Raw genomic sequence first — 23,569 nt, 5'->3', positions numbered from 1 at the left:
CTATATTTGAAAAAACTTAAATGTTGCTAATTTGCTAATTTTACTAAATATTTTTATCATATTTGTCTATATTTCTTTGTAATAGGATAAAAATATTGATTTACTCCTCATGTCAATACCGAAACCATAAATAAATAAAAATATCGATAGAAATTTTGGCAGGTTGACAAATATTTAATACGATATTGATTTGTCCTTTACCACGGTTAGGTTTGGTATGGGGAGGTCATATTTGACTTTGCATTGTACAACAACCGAACCACGACATATATTGCACGGGGGCTTTTGTGTCATTAAACCCACAGGGCGCAGAGTTTTTCCCTTTTTTTAAATCTCTAGCCACCATCTGTCTCTAAATTAAAAATTATAATCATTCTCCACCTTCTGGCGCCGGCGAGTATGGATTCCGAGCATCTGAATTCCAAAGGTATGAATATTATTCATCAGTTCTCTCTTAATCTTTTTTCAAATTCATTCATCATTTTTGTTACCGATCTTCGTTTGCTTCGATTTCAATCAAGGCATGGCGATCATCGTGCTTATGGGCGTCTGTGGCTCCGGAAAGTCGTAAGTCCGTTCTTCTTCTCTCTTTAATAATCTACGCCTCGTTGATTCTTCTGCGACCTAGAATTGAATTGGATGATTAAAGTTTGAGTAGCGGAGAAAGTAATATGTTAATCAGATCGATTGAGTTAATTAGTAGATTCGATTTTGAATTTGAAGATCATTTCTGGAATTTGCATTTTTAGTGTGATTCTGTTTTACTTTTCTGTAAGCGAAGGGGAAATTTCCGAAACTGTGATGGATGAGTGAGTTGTGTGTGGTGCAGTACCATTGGAGAGATGCTGGCGAAGGCGATGAACTTGAACTTTCTTGATGCCGATGATTTCCACCCCAATTCTAACAAGGGTAGATAAATCACCAACTCTGTTTTTTTGCTTGTTTACTTCAATATAATTTTGATCATTTTGCCAAAATCACTCCCATGATTGGCATTGGTGTACAAGTTATATGAAAAAAGATCTAAATCAGCTATATTTTCTTCAACTTGAAAAATACTCGAGCAATTTAAATGGCTTTCAAAGTACTTTTTTTTAGAGTGCGTTTATAACTCGAGAATACCATTCTCAAAAGCATTTCAAAATCACTCTACGATCTTCGATCAGAACTTACACTAACACTTTAAAATTATGGGCAGAGAAAATGTCGAAAGGAATCCCTCTTTCGAACGAAGATCGACTGCCATGGCTCGAGAAGGTTCGAGACGCCTTGAAAGAGAGCATAGCTTGTAAGAAAAGTGTGGTTTTGGGGTGTTCAGCTCTTCAAAAACAGTACAGAGAGATTTTGAGATCAGCTGATCCAAATTATGAAATAGGAAGCTGTGTGGTGAAGTTTGTTCTTTTGGATGCTCCACCTGAAGTGATTGCTTACAGATTAGAGAGAAGAGCCAAAGAAGGGAACCATTTCATGTCTTCTACTCTTCTGGAATCTCAATTGGATTTGTTAGAGATTGATGATTCTGAAGGTATTTTAAAGGTTGATGCTACTCTAACTCCTCAAGTTATTGTGACTAATATTCTTAAGGTTGTTTTTGGTTCTCTTTGGTTTTGACCAACAAATGAGAGATCATAGTTGATTTTCTTGTATAATCCAATTGTATTCTTGGGTTTGGGCAATTTTTGTGTGTGATTCTCTGGTATCTTTTTTGAAAAATAAAGATGTTGTTTAAAAATATATTTTTTCTTTTAACGTGTGTTTATGTACGAACTCGCAAGTGTATCAATTTTTATTCTAAACATTTAATTGGATCAAATTGAACTCGACATTTAGAAAAGTGGTGCACATTTTACCTTCTATTAAATTTTCGCTAATTGACCCACTAATTTTGACAAGAAGTAAGGTCAAACTCTTCAAATGTCTTCTAATTTCAACGGAAATTAAGGTTTGCACAATGTTAAGTCTGGTCAATACATTGATCAATGAATAACTTTTTTCAAAACAAACCTAGCTCTATCAATATGAGCTTATGTAAGTAAAGTTCAATCCTTCATACTCATATTTGTGTTACTCAAAACATTAAAAAAGAAAAAAAAACCTAGCTCTAATATCTAGGCTGGGACTTGGTATATCCTTTATTTTTTCTAGCAGTTTTAATTAAAACAATAATAAATTTAAATCTAGTTTTTTACTGTTATTTTAAAAATAAATATTTTTATTGTAATAATTTATTTAATATTAACGACTAATAAGTAATTAGAATAAAATTACATCATCTAAAATACGATTAATATAATTTTTATTACAATCCTCATTAACATAAAATGTTATTTGTTTAAAAAAAAACATAAAATATTTTTAAGTCTAAGGAGGTAGGTTTGATCTTGTGATGTAAGAAGCCGGCGTTTGGAGCGAGGAATCTATAGTCTTTAGCCTAGATTTTGGTTGTCTATTTTCTTTTTCGAAATATTTTTTTAACCATTCAACCCTCATTATTGTATTTTGTTTTGAATTTACTATTTTGTAATTTATCTATTCTGTAATCCCAATTTGCTTTTTTTTTTTGTTTGGTCTTTTATAATTGACTACACGCATTGGAAATTTAAACTCAATTAAATAGCTTACAATAAATTGGAACGAAATTTCGTATTATGTATAACACAATATTTAATTATAAAATATTTTGATTTGACTAATTTAAAATAAAATAAATTCTCTCAATTATTTTAAAATGACTAAATTAAAAATAAAATACCATATATTATGTATTTATGCTGCTTTAATATGATAAAAAAAATGTCCATTTATCCATGATTCCGACTCCTCCCCAGTCCCTTCAAACACCAAAATTTCCTTCCTTGAATGTATTCGGTTGAAGTAAACTGGCCAAGCTGTGTTCGTGAAGCCTTAAGCTAGCAGCCGCTACCCCATTTTTGTTCGTGAAATCCAGCACCCCCGAGCTCTCTCCCTCTCGATTTGCCCCCTCCCTCACGCCGGCGAGCAGCAGCGGTAAGTGAGATTCCCTGCATGAACAGCATCCACGCGACCTCTCCTTCTCCGGCGAACTCAGCACGAGCAACGGTCCTCTAGAACCCGAACGGCGGCTCCTCGAACTTCTTCGCCACTGATCCAGAAAGAATCCAAGTGTTGATGAGCCTAGCTTTGTGCCTTCGGTGACGCTCGGTAAGGTTTAGTTGGTAATCGGCTGGCCTGAATGCGTTATTAGTGTTCTGAATTGGATTTTAATGCTGAAACCTCGATGTTGTTTTAGGAACCGATTGGTGGAGGTTAGGAGCGTACTAGGACCTTTTTTGAGTAGTTCTTACTGGGGGATGTTTGTTGTATGATCTTGTGTTAATTGTGCTGCTTGTTTGATTGTTCATGCGTGTGTACTTATTATTAAATTTGTGTTTCTGATTATGGATATGTTAATTGTTGCTGTGTTCTGTTTGGGCTGTAATTATAGATATGTTCATTGTTGCAATTATAGAAGAATGTTTATTATTGTGATGTGGAAGCATACTGAAATGTTGTGAGATCATTATTACATTTTGGTTGGTTATGTTATAAAGAATGTTTGCATTGTTGTGGTTTGGTGTTGGAAGGCAGGCTTAATGGGCCTCTTCTTAATAAATATTTTATATAAGAAAAGAAAGAAGAGAAGGAGAAGGAAGAGTCTAAGCCTCTTTTTAATGAATATTTTACATAAGAAAAGAAAGAAGAGAAGTAGAAGGAAGAGTCACAAAAAGAAGAAGAGGATAGGGGAGAGATGAAGAGTTAAAGGAAGAAGAAGAAAAAGAGGCCAACCAAAATGTGTTATGTATTACTATGTTATATTCATGTTGTGAATAAGCATCGGTGGCGTGAAGGAAATTCGAGGAGAAGGACTAATTGATATATCACTAATAGCTAACTTGATCTGGATTTGTTCTTTTGTTTGGCTAGTATAGATTCTTGTTATGAGTTGAATTCTATTTTGATTTCTTTTATAAATTGGTTAGAGTTTCCTTATTATTTCATTAGTTATATTGTTTTTGAGAGTTGGGACTTATGATTAATTTGATGATTCTTTTACGCTGATAGTGGTGTCTTTACACTGGACTTGTGACAAGGTAATTGTAGGAATTTAGTAACCTTCCTATTTGGAAGGTAGGAAATTTGGAGGGGTTGCACCATTATTTCTTAAACTCAAAATAGATGGCTCTGACTTTATTTCCACTTCCTTGTTTAAAGTTACTGTTGAGCTCAACAATCAAATAATTGTGTGCAAACTCCTTGTTTAAAATTACAGCTGAGTTCAACAACCAAATAATTGTGTGCAAATTGAGTTGAAGGTTGATAATGTCTGCTAAAGATAAGAGATCGCGTGATATATTGGGCTCAAAATTTGAACAATGTGTGGGCAAAGAAGGCATTGAATGGATAATGAATCTTCCAGACGTGCCCATGAAGCTCCCACCGCACTTGGAATTGCATAGGACCAGAGTCTGAATGCAAAGCCGATGCTCCCATTCATGTACTCATCTTTTCCCTCTCCCATATTTTGTTTGTTTTATCATCTCTTCTTTCTTCAAATTCTAAGAATGTTGTTCCACTCAAGGAAATATAAATTTTGTACTTTTTGTTGCAGAAGAAAAGTTTGCTCAATTTTTTTGTTCTTTCAGTTGGGAGATATTTTTTAACACATCTACTATAGAGAAGTATATTTATATATATATATATATATATATATATATATATATATATATTCTTTTTTTAACACATTTACTATAGTTAATTACATAGTAGGTTGAATGCAAGAGTAAGTATTGTCTTTTCCCATGTAATTTATTGGATTTTTATTTATAGAACTTATAGTTTCTCATGGTCCTTGTGAAAATATGTTGGCTTTTGTAGACAGATACCATACAGTATTCTGGAGCATATGCTTCGATGGGTGTTGATAACAGTTTACAATTGGATTATTTTCGCAACAACTTTAAAATTGAAGTGATTGATCTAGGAGAGGATGACATTGAGTTTGACATGATTGGTATTGACCCGGCACTCGCTAATGCGTTTCGAAGAACCCTTATAGCTGAGGTAGGTAATCGAGCACAATGAAACAAAACTAAGTTATTTATTATTTTTAGTGAGAATTTGTTGAGTTTTGGTATTTACTTCCTTGTCACCAGTTCTCGTGGGCTATTATGCGATCAATATATTAAAACGCTCATAAGGCTTAGCCTGAGGCTTTGCCTTAAGGCATAGTCTAATAGCTGACACTTTCTTTGCTTCATTTGAAGCTCATGCCTTGTATGGAAGAAACATATGCTTCTATGAGAATGTATGAAAGTTGTGCCTTAAGTAATGGCTTGAAGAATAACGACAGTTTATTGTCTTTTCTTCAAAATATTAAAGATTGCTCATGTGTTCAAAGCTAATAAAATAGGAAATTTGGTGGTAAGGGCTTGGGATGTTTGGAGTTCAACTTGTTAGACAAGATGCTGGGTGCAAGCCTACATACCCTGGTTATGGAAAAGGAAATTGGGGTTGTAATTGTTTAGCCTATTATTCCTTTTCTGATGTAGCTTAAAGAAACACTATGGATAGAGGTTAAGAATGAGGCAATCTTGTTAACTTTTTTCCCCCTCAATATATTTCAATTTAAAATAAGGCTCATGTCTTGCCTCTTCTAGGGAAAAAACAATGGGAATATTTTGAGTCTTTTAGAGCATTTTAGAGCATTCCATGTGATTAGGGATGTTAAATAATGAATGGGATATATGTTATTTTTTTGTTTGCAGTTTCTTGTATCTGGTTTCTTTCCATGTTGAATATTACATAGTTCACGTTGCTGTTATGTTGATTTAGATTTGATTTGTAATTTGAGGTAGGTTCCCACTATGGCTATTGAAAAAGTTCTTGTTGCTAACAATACGTCAATAATCCAAGATGAAGTGCTTGCCCATAGGTTAGGCCTCGTTCCGATTCATGTTGATCCAAGGCTTTTTGAGTACTCAGGTATTTCTGTGTATATCTATGTAAATTTAATGTGCTTATCTATACTGATACTGTGTATATTCAAAATTAGATGAAGACACACCAAATGAGAAGAATACCATTGTTTTTAGACTCCATGCTCGCTGTGAACGTGGAAAACCTCGTCTTACAGGTATTTGCCTTTTTCTTTCAGGGTTCAATGCTGTATACATAAATTTTCTCAATTTTAAACTTTCAACCACTACTAATGATGAATGTATAATTGGTGATTCAGTGACATCAAAAGCATTGACGTGGTTACCTAATGGTAGTGAATTTCCTTTGGTATCGGACAAATCAGTTCCAAACTCAAAACCCAAAACCTATACTTCTTTTAGTTGCAGCCAAGATGCGCTACCAGAATTTTCCAAAAATCCAATTGGTCCGAAAGACAGTGATATTATAATTGCTAGACTTTGCCCGGGTCAGGTAATCAAACTCTAAACTTTATCTATTATCTGTTGAAATATAGGGAAGAAGGGGTGTGCATAGGTAGATGACTGAAGCTGATGAGTTATGGTTAGAATAACATGTATTGAATTTAAAATGACTCATGTGCTTATAATTTTGTTCGCAAATGGGGATGTATTTGAGTTCATTTGAAAAAGAAAATCATTGTATATAAATATGAATTTGGCATGTATAATCTATGTGTATCACTTCATGTATGTGGTGATTGTGCTGCAGGCTAATTATTTATACTTCTGCTAGTAATTTTACTTCCAATTGACACGCATTTTGGTAGTTCCAATATTATAGATTTCTTTGTACTTATTAATAAGAAGATGTAACAAAAGAGATGAGATATCAACCCATTATTACCAAAGTTAGAATGTAAAGATGAAAACAATCGAACTTGATCCTAAAATTAGTCAAGAGTAGAGTCACTTGCTTGAAAAGTTCTTTTGTTTCTTTCATACCAAAGTCTCCACCAAAGTTCCACCGTTGAATTATACCACAAGATTTCTTTGTACTTGATGAAATTCTAAGTTTCGTATTTTAAAAAAGATTATTTAAGTTTAAAGTACTCTTGAAGAAAAGGGTTATTTGCAATGCTACAATATTGGGTATGTTTCAGTGCTTAATGGCTTAATAGAGTTGCTCAGTAGTTGACAGGTGTAAATTTCTTAATTCTTGCTTCAAACATTTATAGGAAATTGAACTTGAAGCTCATGCTGTTAAAGGTATGGGTAAAACACACGCTAAGTGGTCCCCAGTGGCCACTGCTTGGTATAGGATGCTTCCAGAGGTGAGAAAACATGTTACTGAATTACTCAAAAATCCATAGATATTTTGAAGCCTAATGAAACTTGTGGTACTAGGTTGTACTTTTGGAGGAGATAGAGGATGAGTTGGCTGAAGAACTCAAAAGTAAATGTCCTGTTGATGTATTTGACATTGAAGACATTGCTAATGGTTAGTTTGCTTCTTATATTTGCTATTAAGTATCTTCGTACTTGGAACACTATGGTGGTAAAGATTCAGAGATGGGATGGATTCCCTAAGAATAAAGTTCTTGTCATGTATATAACTAATTTGACTGGATTACGGGTTCTGTTATATCCTTGATGGAGTTTTAGCCTTGTAACGTTACAATATTTTTGAAAGTCTATTTTATTTATTTATTTATTTTTACAAGAAACAACTTTTCATTGATATAGGAAAAGGAGAAAATTTCAAGGCTACAAACTCTCAAAGAGCGAAATAAAAAGAGAAAAAAGAAATGAAACAAACCAAAGAGAGTGAAGTTTTTTCCCTTTCCCCCGTATTCTATATCTCCTGCACTCCTGATGAATAAATGGAGAATTATTTGGTTCTTTTTTATCTTGAGAATATGGATTCCAAGCGGTCGCATGATGTTGGTCTTTTCTTGCAGTTCAAATTGCATCCATTTTTCTCTACACTTCATTATTGACCAATTCTATTTTGTAGGTAAGAAAAGGGCAACTGTAACACGCCCACGATCTTGCACATTATGTAGAGAATGCATAAGAGGAGAAGCATGGGAGAAACGTGTCTCATTGCGTCGTGTGAAGAATCATTTCATTTGTAAGTGATGATTTCTTTTTGAGCATAACTTAGAGGGTAGCTAGAAAGGATAAATCTTGGTGCTGATGGTCGGCACATTTTTGTTCAATGTTGGACAGCCACCATTTTTCTTCAATGTTGATTGTCGGACTATTGGTACCACGCTAATGCAATTCCCTCTAAACTTATGACAGCCACCATGAGTTTCTCTCAATTCTGTCAATTTATGGATATCAAAGTACCTTTCTGCCCGGAATAACCATGAATCTGGGTCCGTTCCTGTGAATATCGGCCGGCAGCTCTACCTTTTTAAACTTACTCTGATCATACCCTGGACTGTTATCTTTCGCCAGCCCACTTTCCCGACCTTGCGGGTTCGTTATTTCTTCCGCCGGATTCTTTTCGCTTAAGCGTTGATCATTCTCTCTCTCCAAAGGACTGGATTTGCCCTCCGCTTCTTGATTTTCCAGATACGAGTAGTGCTACCGCTTGCTGTGTACTTTCAATCTGTGAGCTAATCAGCGCCAAAGTTTTTTCGATCACCGGCAACTTATGAAGCTCTTCACGGATGTTTCCTAACTTCTTCTCCTCACAGCTTTCTTCTATCCTTTTCTATGCCATCGTTCCAAACTTTCCGTCCCAAGTTGAACTTGCTCTGATACCATGGTATCACCCTTACTATATTGATATTAAATAGCAAAAGAGGAACCTTTCCTTGATACAGAGTTGATATTAAATAGCGAAAGAGGAACTCACGCGCCGTACGTTGAACAACGGACCCGGGCGACACCCCACTATTCGCGCCCCTCCGCCGAGCCGAGGCAGGGCGGGGGCGGCACGGCTTCTCCTCATTGATTCGACGTGCCCCGAAGTAGTAGTACTTCGAGTGGCCGTAATGTGAATCGGTTCTTGCATTGTTTACCTCGCGCGATGGAAGCGTCGAGTCTCGCCGGTCGGTCCCTTTCTGTCGGCACCCTTCGCTGGGTGCGCGACGAACCTCGAAGCCCGCGTCGTGTTCCGCTTCGGACGTTTCGTGAAACGCGTTCGCGGGTCGTTTGATGTTTTAGGCATCGACAATGATCTTTCCACAGGTTCACCTACGGAAACCTTATTACGACTTGGAAAGCGTGTTCCGCTTCGGACGTTTCGTGAAACGCGTTCGCGGGTCGTTTGATGTTTTAGGCATCGACAATGATCTTTCCACAGGTTCACCTACGGAAACCTTATTACGACTTGGAAAATAAAATACCCACCTGAGAGAATTCTTTCCTCCCAAGTTACCCTGCCATACACCAAATAAAGCCTACCCAAAATGCACAAGGTTCCAGAATATAACCCCCCCACTGACCAAACATACAACTAATAATGAGTGGGGGAATTCCCATTTCTACCCCTCCTACACATAATTACAATTGGAGGTCTCACAGCTTTTCACGCTCTCAAGGAAATTTGGGTGGTCCAGCCACATGTTTTCAAAGTGAAAAAGGGAAGTGCCCCATTTTTTGTAGCCGAAACAGCCAAGAATAGGATGGTGGTCTGAAGTTTTTCTTGTAAGTCTAGTTACCGCTATTTCCTTGAACAGATCACTCCAATTAGGGGAGATGAGAGATGAGGGATCTGTCTAACCTTGAAGAAGAGATGTTTTGTCAATGTTACTCTAACGGTACCACTCTTTAAAGGCGCGTTTTCCAGCTTCAAGTCTTGAATCAAAGCATTAGGAGGTCTGAGAGTTTTCCAGCTAAGAAAAAGAATTTTGCTTTTCACGTTAAATGGTTATGGAGATGGGAAGTTTAAGACAGAGCCCTTTGGGGAGAGTCACTATTAACAAGTTTGGGATAAATATCTTCAGGAATTTCCCGTGGCATTAAATGGAAAGGCTCTCAAAGCCCGTGGAAAGACATTGCTAAATCCAGCAGGGTCTTTTAAAATAACGTCAGCTCGATTTCTTCTTGGGATGACTGTTAGGCCACCGATCAGCCGTTGAGAAAGTCCCAAGTCAAATCTGCTTCATAGCCCTTCATTAAGAGAGGAGGATCTTGGCTCCGTACTTGTGCAGATTGATCTGGGAAGGGACCGGTCTTAAAAAAATCATTTTTTTTTCCTTTGGACAGTAGCTCACAGCAGCATTAATAACTTTTTTTTTAGTTTTTTTTCTTTTTTAAAACGCTTATAAATCACATTCAAATTTGAAGAGTTATTTTAGCCGTGCCTTTGCATACTCTCAAACATACATTGCATAGTTATCTTTGTTAAAAGAACATATTTGGCATGGTTTCAAGAAATTCATTTTTCAGTTGCTTATTATGTTTTATATTTTCGTTCCTCTCCTCTATGCAGTTAAGATTGAATCAACCGGAGCTTTACCTCCTGAGGTGCTGTTCACTGAAGCTATAAAGATTTTGGAAGATAAGTGTGAACGTTTAATTGCTGAGCTCTCTTGATTCTTGTCATGGATAACCAATATAGATCAACTTATTATTCCATTATATTTACAAGTCACAAATTTTTGTAGTATGCGAGCTCTGATCTTCTATTTTTCTTTTGAAAAGAAAGTGGAACAGCAAGTCTTGTTGGGCCCAATTTTAAGAATGCCAAAGGAGATCCCGAGGCCTTCGTTATGTTAAATCAAGAATACCAGAAGAATTAATTACAAAACAGGCCTGCACAAACTCGAGAGAACTCGGGATAAAACCTCTCCAATGCTCTCTGTTTACGCTGTCCCTAGCGAAAATTACATAATAGAAAAACTCTTGCCGTGGTGCGATTAGGCAGCGAGTCCAATAGTACGGGAGTATCATTTTTAATACGGTAGTGATGTGGGAAATAGTGAATGAAAGAGAGTATGGTACTTTTATAGTACCAAAAAATTTCCTTGCAACTACAAGTGCAAGTGACCAAGTTGTGAGCTGGAGCTGATTGCTTTTGATTTTCAAATTATTCATGATTATTTGAATTATTATGTTTTTTGTCTTTTATTTTTTGAGTACAATTTGAGAGCATGGAAGTTTGAATCTTCGATCTCAAAAGGAGTAGGTGTCAATTATTGTTGAGATATACTTATGTTGACTTGAATTATTATGTTTTTAATGTTTCTTTCTACTGGAAACAAGGGAGTTGATCTTAGGCTTATATTGTAACACTCAGAAAGGAAAATTTAGGCTAGAATTTAATCTTAGAGAAGATAATTAGTGTATTATCTACTAAGTTTTTCAGTTTAATTAGACATTTCAATTTTTAAGGAAAAGTAAAAAATAAATGCTGTAAATTCAAAATTTGAAAGACATGGAAATTTATCGAGTTTAGTTGAACAGTAATTAATTGATATCTGTCTCGTTCTACTAAAAAAAAATAAAAAAAGTGGGAATTTTACTTTCAAGAAAAGAAAAAAAGAAATGGCTAGACACGCATGCCAGGTGAAGCCCATCTACTCATGAGCCCATCATGGTCTCAACCGCCAGCCCAAATATATTTAAATGTAAGAAGTTTAATATAGTATCTATCTATTCATTTAAATGTAATTGATTTACAACCCCAAACAAAACCAGACCAAATTATCTGGTTTGACTATTATTACGGACTGAACCAAACCGGAAAACCAGCCAAATCAAAATTTCAATTTGTTTAAGTTTGAATTTCTGATTTGATTGGTTTCTTCGGTCTGGTTATGCACTAGAGAGTGAACATCAAACACTGTCTTTTTAATTAAATGTGGAAATACAAATACTTGCGTGATGAACAACTTTACATTTTTTTTTTAATTGAAAAACATTCCAAAGGAATACGAAGAAGTGATCACCAAATATCGTATAGAAGCCTTCGATTTGCTTTCAATCTATTTCAACTATCTCGGGATAGACCTGCAATATCAAAGCAAAAATATTTATGAAACAACATTAATTGATAATAAATTCTTTCAAATATGTAAAATGTATAATTATATAGTTCCACCATACAATATTTTCCATCAGAATCACAATAAATGTGACAAATTCCAAAAGAAGGAGATTTAATTATCTGCTTCATACCTGGCCATGTCCATCCTCATTGAAGCTTCTTGTTCTAATCTTCAACTCCCCTCTATTGGTTGTCAACACATCTAATGTTTCAGCATCACATATCTCAACATCGTCTTCATCTTCAACTATTTGCGTAGAATCCTTTCCCTGTTTCGAGACGAGAGCCGACCATGAAGAGAAAAGAAAATCTTTATGGTCTAGCATATGATGTTAAACAACGGTCCGAATAGCTCATCTGGACACTAATAATAATGGTTTTCAAGAAAAGTACCTTGAAAGAAAGACTAAACGAGGTCTTGGGAGAACCCTCTATTTCTTCATATTCCGCTGCATCGAGCTCTTGCAAGTATTGAGATCGGAGGAGCTTGGGAAGGATGTGTTGTCTTATGGCAATGAGGAAGAAGAAAGGCAAGGGAAACAAGACTCCAACTATAGGGATCCAAGTAACTCCAAAGCAAATGAGGAGATACACAAGTTGAAAGATAGTGAAAATGGCTATGTATTTGAATGGCACCGACTCCACAAAGGAAGCGTGGGCATTTTCTAGGACCCTGCCACAAAAACAAAATGTTATTAATTGTTTATTACTTGTTAGTCTGATCAATAAAGTGTCACGTCAATGTCAAAGAACAATGTTAATGGCATAAACATATATTAGAATCAAAATCGAAAATTTAGAGATGTAATTGAGAGATCGAACAAGAAGGATTACTTGTATCTTCGACTGGGCGTTACGAAGAGGAGCAAAATCCTTTCCCAAAATTGGTTTCCGGGAAGGCTATCAATGGCCATATAAGCAAAATATCCCCAAAGCACGGAAGTTGGGATCTTCTTTACTATTGGTATTGCATAAATTGATGCAGCCACTAGAACCGATTGAAGCAGATTGCTCACTCTTTGCTCATTTACTCTAACAGGAAGATAGGAATCAATATGCTTCTCAAGATGATCAAATTTTTCTTTTGCATTTTCATCTTTGTTTTCCTTGTTCTCTTTAGTAACTGCCTCCTTCAACTCTTCGAGTTCTTTCACCACTCCAGCCATCTGTATAATTACCGTAAACTTGTTTGGCAACAATCATGCAGTTTCATTTCAAAACCAATTGACAATGAGAGGAGTAACTCAAGTCCTTCGTTTTTTCACTGTGGGATCGTGCGTTGTTTGTTTTTCAACGCGTGTCATTTGCTAACGGTTTCTTTTCTTTGTTCTTTCTTTTTAGTGGAAATAGAATTGTGCTTGGCAACGGGATCTTGTTTTCTTATTTTCTCAAAGCATGTATCTTCAAGAATATTTATAGAAGACCAGAAATAGAAACAAGGAATCGTTAATAAAAAGCAAAACTAAAAACAAGAAACGAGAATGCTACCTCCGTAAGTTTTGGGACTGGGCTGCTATCCATTTCAATGAATACATCTTGCATCTGGACATAGATTTCTGAGTTGGTAGCTTTCTTTTTAATGCCTTCCTTGGCACTTTCAACCATCTTTTTTCGTATCAACTAAACATCCATGATCAGATCTAAATTAATTAACATGGCATATCTTAAAAAATATATAAAACAAACAATTCAAAAAATGTATGACTCATTGCATTTAATTTTCATGCTTAATTACCTGTCTCTTAAGAACTGCAAGGCTTTTGGTATGCATGGGGGACTGTGGCAAAACCCCATTTGAAGGAGGGAGCCCAAGCAACCCACAAAGTAAAGTCTAACATAAAATCAAAAAAATATAATAAAACAAGATGTGAGTTTGAAATTATTTTTTGAAAAAAAAGTATTTTTAAGGGAAAGTGCTTATTCAATAATCCAATTTTCAAAATAATTTTTGTTTATCTAACCAACCAAAATACTATCTTGAAAAGTAATTTTAACACTTTTTTACTCTTTCAAAAGTCATATGAAACTCACACGTCTGAGACGGTTCATATATATAAATATTTGTACCATAAATCCGAGCAACAAGATGTCGTAGTGATAAAGCAGAAGGGTTCTTAAGATTAAACTCCTTTTGTTGTGCCAATTGAGAAGCAACGCTATGATCAAAAAAGTAAAGTCCAGCAATCATCACAGCAGGAACAAAGGCAGCAGAGATATATGTGGGAGGAATTTTCCCCATATCCTGTGAAAAACATGTTTCCATTATTAAGCTATATATATATATGAGTTCCAATTGTATTTTTCATAGGTTATATTTTAATAAGATACTAACCACACAAAAAAGAACTAACCACAAACTTCAGTATAGTTCAACTTATCAAAACACCTATCATCAGACTAAAAAATCAGAGATTCTAATCTTTCACCCCTACATAGACCAGTAAAAAGTAAAGCTCCTTCCACAACTTAATTAAAAGATAAAATAAACCAACAAAGAGTTAAAAAGGGAAAATAATTTTTTACCTTGACCACAGTCCAATGGTATAAAGAGGCAGATTCCCATGGCAAAGGGCTTTGGAGTCTTCTAGGAACTCCAGAGGGAATTTTGGAAGGTACACTAAATGATAATGCAGTCCATACAAGAACCATAACAGGAACTCCATAGTCTGCAATCAAGCTTCTCAACCACCCTATATATGGATTCATTACTTAATCAATATCTAAATTAATCATCGCAAAAATAATTATCTAAGTTAAGAGATATAATTGACTTTTTTTTCTAGTACAACGAGTAGAAATGGAGATTCGAACTCACGACTTTTTAATCGGAGATATATACCTAAACCAGTTGAACTATGTTTATTAGGTTAGCGTTAAAGGATCACGGCTGAGCTAGCATAATTTAGGTTTGATAAAATAGCTAGATTAATATCTCAACAGTTTATCACAAAAAGATACTAATTACTACTGTTAACTGATAGGTAGGTATTGGTTAATTAGCAATACAGTTAATGAATGATTATATAGTTAACCTTGTTTTTATATTTTGTTTTTCGTCTGTTGTTTGCTATTTTTTAATAATTGAAAATAGAACTATGTTCGGTAACTATTTCTTATTTTTGTTTATTGAAAAAAAAAAACCAAAACATATTCGTGAAACATTTTTTTTTGTTCGTTCTCTCAAATTCTAAATTTTACTTTTTATATGAAATTTAATCTTTTTTTTCGTATTAATTGACATATATCTCTAATAAATAAGAATTTTTGTTTTTGTTGTTTCTAAAATTACCTTTCATACCCTCACGAAACAATAAATAAGAACAGTTACCAAATACTCATACTTCTCCATAATTGAAAATGAAAAATAAGGAATGATAAATAGCAACGTTACCAAAAAAGCTCTAACGGAAAGTGATAACAGTCGACCAATATAAAAATAAATGTAAGTAAAATATATTGATTTCTCACTATTAAATGGTTTAAAATACATCTCTCTAAATATTTTAGAAAATTATACTACCCATCCAAAATTTCCAAAATTTTGAACATAATATATATTACTTTAAAAACCCAAATATAATATAAATATTTTTGACAAACCTGTGGCATACAACCATGACCTGCCCTTTCTACTTTTCAAAGCAGTGTAGGAAACTCCAGAAGTAAATATGATTCCAAGCAATCCATTTGTGTAAAGCCAATGAAACTCATACTTCTCCAAATTTTGATTCTCTGCTTTCGGAATTTTAAACTCTCCTACCATTCCCTGCATGCATCAAACTTCTAGACTTCAGCTTCAACTTTTAAAGCTGTGTTTTAAAAAATATTTAATAAATTACTAATTAAAATTTTAATGCTTAGGTAATATATTCCATTTGGTATCTAACCGGTCTCTAACATCAAGATTTTGAAAAAAAAAATATTTTTAAAAAACTACTTTTTATTTTTTGTTTTAGATAAAATAAAATTTAGTATATATAATATAAAGAATATAACATACACCGGAAAAATATAATTCATAAAATAAAATGTAATTTATCATATAAATTTCTTTGATATAAAGTCTCAATTATTAACTTTAAATAAAGAATAAATTTTGGAGTAGGAAAATAATTTTTAAAATATTTTTTATTAAAAAGTAAGAAAATATAAAAAAAATGAAATAATAATGATTTACTACTTAAAAGAGATTTGAACCTGAGGTTCAAAAAGACCACTCTCATTTAACCAACAAGAAATAGAAATACACTAGTAGTTCCATATTTTTCAAAATTTAGTCACTTTCTTAGAAAATTTTCTCAAAATTGAGAAACGAGAAACGAGACAAACTATCAAACATGTTTGATTTCAAAAAATGAGAAACAAGAACAAGAAACAAAAAATAGGAACGTATTAAATAGGCCATAAATTTTCATACCCTAAACGCTTTTATATTTGTAAAGAGTTTGTAAATCTAACCGTGCCTAGTCAAGACAAATAAAAAAAAAGTAAAAGAAAAGATTTGCACTCGAGAATACAATTTTTTTTTTTGTTATGAATTTAAACTTTATGGTGCTAGTACATAGGACACCGTGGCACACATGACAACCATATTAACGAATCAAAATATCATTTTAGCCTAAAGAGAATACATTAGATATTTAATTCCTAATTTGAAAGTAAGTATAGAATTCTTAAAAAAGAGTAGGTATTAACATTTTTTTTGACAGAAAAAAAAGTAGGTATTAGACATTAGAGAGTAAATTATGGTGTAATAGTATTTAAATTAAAAGTTAAATTACTTTTTAAATGTGTCCAATAGCTTCCTATTAAATGTAAAATTCAATAACCTATTAAATATAGACCTAAAAGTTTAGAAACTAAACTTGTAATTTAAGGTAAACTAAATTTAGACTGGTCGGTATAAATTTACCTTCATAGTGGCTAGTACATAAGTGATAAGATGTTGGTGGTCCACGTGGCAACCATTAACTAATCAAAATATCCTTATTTTATCTTAAAGGGACTGCATCATATATATCTCTAAACTTTCAATTTTATATCTAATATGTCCATCATTTAATTTTGTATCTAATCAACCATTGACGTATTTGAAAAAAGAAATAAAATTAATTTAACGACATAAAGTTAAAATTTGTGTCTAGTAAATCGTGGAGTTTTAAAAAATTGATCGAAAACGTTTTAAAATTAAAAGAAGTGTTGAATACAAAATTAAAAGTTTTGACATCTATTAAATATTTTGTAAAATTTAAGAAGCATGTAATTTAAAGCAGTGCTAATAATTAAAAATATAGTTTTCCCTCGACTCTAAGTCTAACATTAAGGTACCTTGATAGCTTGTTGAATGAACAAAACAGAAATCAAGATGGCAAAAAGTTCCCCTGCAATTCTTGTGAATCTGTTGATTAGACGGCCCGCGTTGAATATTGCCATAACCATCAACATCACAGCCGTCCACACGCAAACCCTACAACCTAATATGTTATTATAATGGCTGCATTTGGATAATAATATATATTCTTTCAATTTAGTTCTTTTTTTTTTTTTAAAAAATTCAATCTACTCCCTTCTATTTTAACATTTTCAATTATAGGATGAAGGTTAAAATTAGATTTTACATGGGTATTTAACATCAACCTCAGCCTAGTTTAACCTTTTTGACTAAAACTCCGTAAGTTTGAATTCTTATCCCTACATAATTTTGTATTAAAAAAAAATGACATCATACTTAGTGATTTAGTAGGAATTTGAAAGTGAAATAATTCGATCATCTATAAGATAAAAAAATTGGGTAAAATATACTTTTGGTCATTGAATTTGGAGATAGCTTTCTATTTGTTCTTCATGTTTCAAAGAGGTGACAATTTGGCATCCGACGTTTAGAAAAATAGTTCTAAAAGATTTATTGAGTTAAACTTCCGTCTGTGCCACTAACAAAATAGTGACGTGAGTTCTACATTTATTATTTTTAAAGAAGGTGGCATTTCTTTTTCTTATTTCTCTCTTCTCTCCTTCTCTCTGCAGCTCTTCTTCTAGGTTTCAGTAGAATCCGATGAAACAAAGACCAAGCCTAGAACAATCTTAGAATCAAACGGTCACTTTTTGAGACTTGATCTGAATTTTTAAGGCATTAGTAGAAATTTGGACTTTTGTTCTATTTGGGATCTTAATTTCTCATTTAAATTTACGTGAACTCACTCGCTCAGTGTCATGTCATATAATCAACCCACTTTTATATATATCAACCCATTTTTTCAATTTTAGGGTTATTTCTCCACACCCAACTCTTGTATTGAAAAAAAAAAAACATTTTTAAAAAAAATTGATTTGAATGAAGAATTAAGTGTGGTTAATTACCATCCAGCCCATGCAAGGAAAAGTTGTGCTCCCAAATGTTTCCTATCCTTGGCAAAGTCATACAAATAGGTGTACATAACAATGGTGGGCTCTGCAACTCCTACTATGACAAGGGGCTGCCCACCAAAAATGGAGTGAATAATCCCACAAATCGCTGTTGAAGCCGATGCTTCAACTGTGCTTAAGCTTCCATCTGCCCAACCAAATACCAATTTAATTTTCTCAAACTTAAGGGGCATCAATGCAAATATTCTATAATCATCTGCCCAACCATGTGTTGGAGTTGGTGCAATACTTTCAGATAATACTTTTAAATTTAAAAAAAAAAAAAAAAAAGACTCAGTTTCTTAGGTCAATGTGTTTTTCTAATTTCAAAAACTATAGCTTTCTTTGTTATCTATCCTAATTTCAAAAATGCTTCTGAAACCCTAGTTTAAAATGTAGTAGTTTTCAAAAATATTTTTTTTTTCTTTTAAAAAATTCTCTAGATTTCAACAATTTTCTTTTAACGGAACACAAGTAGTTTCTACAAGCTTATTATATTTTTTAATTTTTTTAAATGAAAAATTGTAGAGAAGTATTTTACATGTTTTCTAATTTCTATTTTAGTTTTGATATCCTAAACAGAATTACTAAGGTCCGTTTGCTAACCTTTTCGTTTTTTTTTCATTTTCAATTTTCTTAAGAAATATAAGTATTTTACAGCTAACTTTTTTTTTTGTTTCTCATTTTTTTGGAAACATTCACACAATTGTATAGAAATTTTGGAAACAATCAAAACAAGTTTCTCATTTCTTGTTCTCATTTCCAATTTGTTATAAAACATAAATAAAAACATTGTTTTATCATACTTGAATTCTTAGACGTTGGAACCATACAATACATTTCTTTTTATTAAAAATAAAGAAATAGAAACAAAAAACAAGAATAACGTTACCAAACAACCCTAAAGGTACCTGTATCCCTACTCAACTGCTCGCCAAAAGCAATGACCGGGAGCGCAGAAGCAAAAAATATGTACGTGGTTGGCGCCAAAATTCTTTCAACGCACAAAACCAAGTCAAAGATAGACATATTTGAACTCAAATATTTTCTAAAAATTAAAAAACAACTAACAATTACCAAATAAATATATTTATTTCAAAATTATAAACGAGGAAACAAGATACATATAATCTCTTAAAGCCAAGCCATATTTATTGGATGCTATAGTTTTTAGCATAAAAAATTCTAACGAACTGATTTCAAATTCCAATATTTTAAATTATAAAAATGATTATATTTCAAATTCTATTTTTTTAATTCAAATTTCAAACCAACGCGATAATAAAATTCTTGTAAATACGGAGTTACAAACGGGGATTAAAACTAGAATTATTTATTATTTTTTTTCCTTTTTAGAAAAGAAGAAAGAATACATCTTCAACCATAATTATTGTTTTCTTTTCTACCGGAAAAAATTGTCCTCTCAAATGTTAAATTTTAAAAATATTTCTAAATTAAAACATTCAAATTTATCATGTTATACCAATTTTATAAAAAAAAAAAATTGATTATGTATTTTGTTAGTAAAATACGACGAAATAATGTATTTTCTTAGAAAACCAATTTTCACTGTTATTAGAATTTGTATACAAAATCTGTTGACAGATGGAGAGAGGAAGGGAGTTGCAAGACTTCAAAGTTTTATTCCTAATTTATCCTTCTAAATTTTTTAAATGGAAAGATAATATATATTATATATGAAATCCTATATTCTTTACCCGATTCCTGAACGTAGCCCATCAATCCAATCTTGTTTATAACAAGATGCTCTTCCACTGATGTCATTTTTAATGCCTCTGAATGGAGATCTCATTTTGTCCATTTTATTAATTTCTGTACTGCAAAATAATAATAATAATAATAATAAATATATATGGAACTGAAACGCTTGAATGGGGGAGGAAAAGAAAAGCAGACGACGGCCGGGAAACTTGCCGGAGAGGATGACGGAGGAACTTCCGACCGACGATGTCGACGAAGAGAAGACGGTCTCCGAGGTTGGTTCTTATGGAGCTCTGTTCTTCTCCTTCAACAGTTTATTTATAGTGAAGGAAATTACTTGGACTTGGAGTTCTTCTATGGCATGAGTTTTGGTCTATGGTGGAATTATATATATATATATATATATGACTGAATTATTATTTTAATATCCCAAAGGCAACCCTACACTACACTCCTTCAACTTTGTTAATTATTATCGAAAAGTTAAATTATTGTTTTAATATTAGTTTTTAAAGTTTCGTTAGTCGTTGTGGTTTATGGATGGTTTGGTTATATATCTGCCAAAACATGCTTACATGGCAGAACGTTTGCATTAAACATGGTTAAATTATTAATTAAAAGTTTAAGTCGATGGACTAAGGTAAATTTGATCATTTGTAGGATGTTATTAACAATTTGTTGTTAATAAGATATATCATGAAGGTTGAATTATCTTATAAGTGTCCAATTCATTAGAGGACAAATGTCTAAAATTTTTAGAAATTTATGATGTGACAATTGTCGAAGAAATTCGAAGGAATGACAATGGAAAAGAATCTACTCTTAAACAAGACTCGACATTAAACTAAGAGAAGGTTGTGTCTGACGACAGATAAAAAAAAATATATAGCAGGAGGATTTGAAAGGTCGAATATTTTCATTGACACAAAAAGAGTCACGTCAATATAGACAGTAGAATATTAAAGAAGGACGACAGTATATAGTAGAGGTAACTGCAATGGTAGATGATGCCTTGTCTATGTTGAGAGCAACACGAAAATAGGAATTAGTCATCAGAGTGGACAATAGCAGTATCAGTACACATAGGAGATTATTTATATTTTTCGTAATCACGGCCAAGTAAAGAGAGAAAATGGAAAATTTTTCAAGACTGGAGGTTGGATGATGGTTTAATTAGTTTTAATATTGAATTTGGATTCATTATTCAAATTTTAACCACATGCAATTATTTGATGCAACCACACCAAAATACCAAATGTTAGGCTACTGTGTTCTTGTCGACTTAATGTAAAAAAAAAACACTAGTGACAATATATATATAAGAATGATGGTACAACAAGTAAGGGGCCTTATCTATTTTTGGCCCATGCTTGTTTTGACTCCAAATTATCCCAACAGTTAGTTAATCAGAATAAAATCAATCTAATTTAAATGAGTAGAAATATGAATTCTTAGAAATTGTTTGGAACCAAAATCTGAAATATACATGGATATTGTTTATTAGAAATGGACTGATATTGAATACTGCCTACAAATATTGGAATTGGAATTGTTGGGATTGGCATAGCCAAATCGACATTAGAATGAGTTAGGCTTGGGTCAAGATCGAGTCGGGACGACGAGGGATGAAAGGTGAAGCAGAGAGCTACAGACCAGGATGGTCGAAGAGGACGCGCTATCCAGATGGGCACGCATGATTTGTTCAGTCCATAGTGCCATGGCACTGTAACGACATTATAAATACTGTTGTTTTTTGATTTTTAGGGTAGTTGAACTGTTTCAACCGTTTTTGATAGCGTTGTGTGGCAGTTTCGAGGTAGAGGTTCAGGACAAATCAAGATCGACATATTTGAGATAATTAGATATTGATTCTATTGTGAATTTTCATTATTGCTGTAGCTAAGTGTAGTGTATTATAATACTTAGAAGCGATGTTTGAGTACTTGTATCCAATATCTTTATTAGTGGAACCGGTATTTGAACAGAAGATTAGACGTAGTCCATAAACTATTAGGATGAACCATAATAAATTATTGTGTCGTTTATTGTTTTTCGTTGAGTGTTTTATTTGTATTGTGTGATTGTAAGTCCCAGGAAAATTATTAAGGAATTGTCTTAATTTTCCAATCGAAATAGAAACTGACTGATAGTCAGTATGTATGTTGCAATGGAGAATGATGATCCATCCTCATTAATAAAGTTGAGAAAGAAAACACCAACGAAAGAATAAAACAAGAACCACGGCTCACATCTTTAACTAGATAAAAGTGTAAAAACCAAATACTGAATAATTTTTTCAAAATATTTATTGTTTAATGTAAATCATAGAAGAAACTTTTATATTATAATATTTTTCCTAAATATTTATTAACATTAATGGTAAATTAATTTTCTTGGCGATATATATATACATACATTTATTATTATTATGTTTTTGCATATACTGTTTGGTGACATTGGAGCTGGTAAAATACTCTAAAATTAAATTAAGTCAACTTATACAAAACTTTAATCAATTCTTTAAAAATTTTACCTAAACTTTAATGAAATATAATAAATTATCTGACAACCATAAATTATAATGAATTAGAACTTCGGTCAATCAAGTCAGTGACGTAATTGCTGACGCCAAATTTATCCTAATCATACACACAATTAAATTAATAATTGGCCAATACGTCAGCCATTTTGTTTTTTCCAAATGGTCGTCAACTAATTAGATTTGATGTGACAATCAAATATAGTTTAACTTCAAAGGAAAAAAATACAAGTATATTTTGGTCTCCATAATTTGGTTTTACTAATTTTAATTTGGTTCTTGGTTTGAAATTTCTAATTTGACTCCTATAATTTAGTCAGATCTTACGAAGGATTTTTTTTATTACATGTTACAATATTTAATATGGGATACATTTCCTATTTACAGGGTGTTCATACAAAATTTTAAAAAGAAGTGATGAATTTGATTTGTGTATTGATGTATAAGTGTTAAAATCTTCGGTGTATAATCCTATGATGTTTTCTCTCTGTAAATTTTTGTTCGATAGCTACTGAATTTGTTCTTTAATTTAATAAGGGTTGGAGTTCTCTGGCTTATAATTTGTTGAAAGATCTTTTGCTTCTAGATTGTGGGAGGATCTTCAAAGTGTTTAACTCATAGCTTATTTAAATTATTCAAGTCTTCAAAAAAAAATTTTGTGCATTTTGGATCTTTTGAATTCTTTTAAATCCTTCTAAATCCTTAAGAAAGGGCGACCTCCTCAATTTGTAGAGCTTTCGTGGGCCTTGTAACAACAAATATAGCCGTTTAAAATAGATAAATACAACAAATAGGAAGAAGGCGAACAGAGGAATAAATACGAGGAAGACGAACGGAGGAATAAATACGAGGAAGGTGAATGGAGGAATAAATACGAAGAAGGTGAACGAAGGAACAAATACGGCGAAAGTGAACAGTGGAACAAATACCGCGAAGGTGAAGGACGGAAAAAATACCGCGAAAGTG

General features: G+C 32.9%; 2 protein-coding genes and 1 pseudogene across 8 annotated transcripts; 2 read left to right on the top strand and 1 right to left on the bottom strand.

The window, feature by feature from the left end:
• The first annotated feature begins 290 nt into the window (after positions 1-290).
• On the top strand, positions 291-1,749 carry LOC111025918 (P-loop containing nucleoside triphosphate hydrolases superfamily protein). 5 transcript variants are annotated; one of them, XM_022303834.2, is made up of 4 exons: positions 291-427; positions 522-567; positions 830-909; positions 1,199-1,749. In XM_022303834.2, the coding sequence occupies exons 1-4, from the start codon at positions 400-402 to the stop codon at positions 1,609-1,611; spliced, it is 567 nt and encodes a 188-aa protein (XP_022159526.1). In that variant the 5' UTR covers positions 291-399; the 3' UTR covers positions 1,612-1,749. The 5 variants fall into 5 exon arrangements, with proteins under 5 accessions (XP_022159526.1, XP_022159527.1, XP_022159528.1 ...); XM_022303835.2 differs by having other exon boundaries at positions 326-427; positions 782-909; XM_022303836.2 differs by having other exon boundaries at positions 343-427; positions 522-571.
• A 2,599-nt stretch (positions 1,750-4,348) lies between these two features.
• On the top strand, positions 4,349-11,155 carry LOC111025323 (uncharacterized). Of its 2 annotated transcripts, none has more exons than XM_088125229.1 (9): positions 4,349-4,513; positions 4,898-5,079; positions 5,874-6,000; positions 6,071-6,151; positions 6,254-6,447; positions 7,172-7,267; positions 7,341-7,434; positions 7,951-8,067; positions 10,384-11,155. In XM_088125229.1, exons 1-9 carry the CDS (start codon positions 4,489-4,491, stop codon positions 10,485-10,487), a joined length of 1,020 nt encoding a protein of 339 aa, XP_087981355.1. In that variant the 5' UTR covers positions 4,349-4,488; the 3' UTR covers positions 10,488-11,155. The 2 variants fall into 2 exon arrangements, with proteins under 2 accessions (XP_087981355.1, XP_022158862.2); XM_022303170.2 differs by having other exon boundaries at positions 4,371-4,513; positions 4,894-5,079.
• Positions 11,156-11,456: 301 nt separating this feature from the next.
• Positions 11,457-20,297, bottom strand: LOC111025317 (boron transporter 4-like; annotated as a pseudogene). Its single transcript, XR_015791528.1, has 14 exons — positions 20,278-20,297; positions 20,061-20,180; positions 19,254-19,336; positions 18,298-18,490; positions 17,269-17,407; positions 15,541-15,706; positions 14,464-14,630; positions 14,008-14,182; positions 13,676-13,771; positions 13,429-13,560; positions 12,775-13,106; positions 12,334-12,613; positions 12,072-12,209; positions 11,457-11,903 (listed from the first exon to the last, which is right to left on the bottom strand). The product of XR_015791528.1 is annotated as a boron transporter 4-like (transcript).
• Between the last annotated feature and the right edge of the window lie 3,272 nt (positions 20,298-23,569).

The sequence above is a fragment of the Momordica charantia genome (assembly GCF_013281855.1).
Source record: "Momordica charantia cultivar OHB3-1 chromosome 6 unlocalized genomic scaffold, Mcharantia_2.0 BLBB01000006.1, whole genome shotgun sequence".
In the NCBI taxonomy this organism is placed as follows: domain Eukaryota; kingdom Viridiplantae; phylum Streptophyta; class Magnoliopsida; order Cucurbitales; family Cucurbitaceae; genus Momordica; species Momordica charantia.
This window is presented reverse-complemented; position numbering and strand designations above follow the sequence as displayed.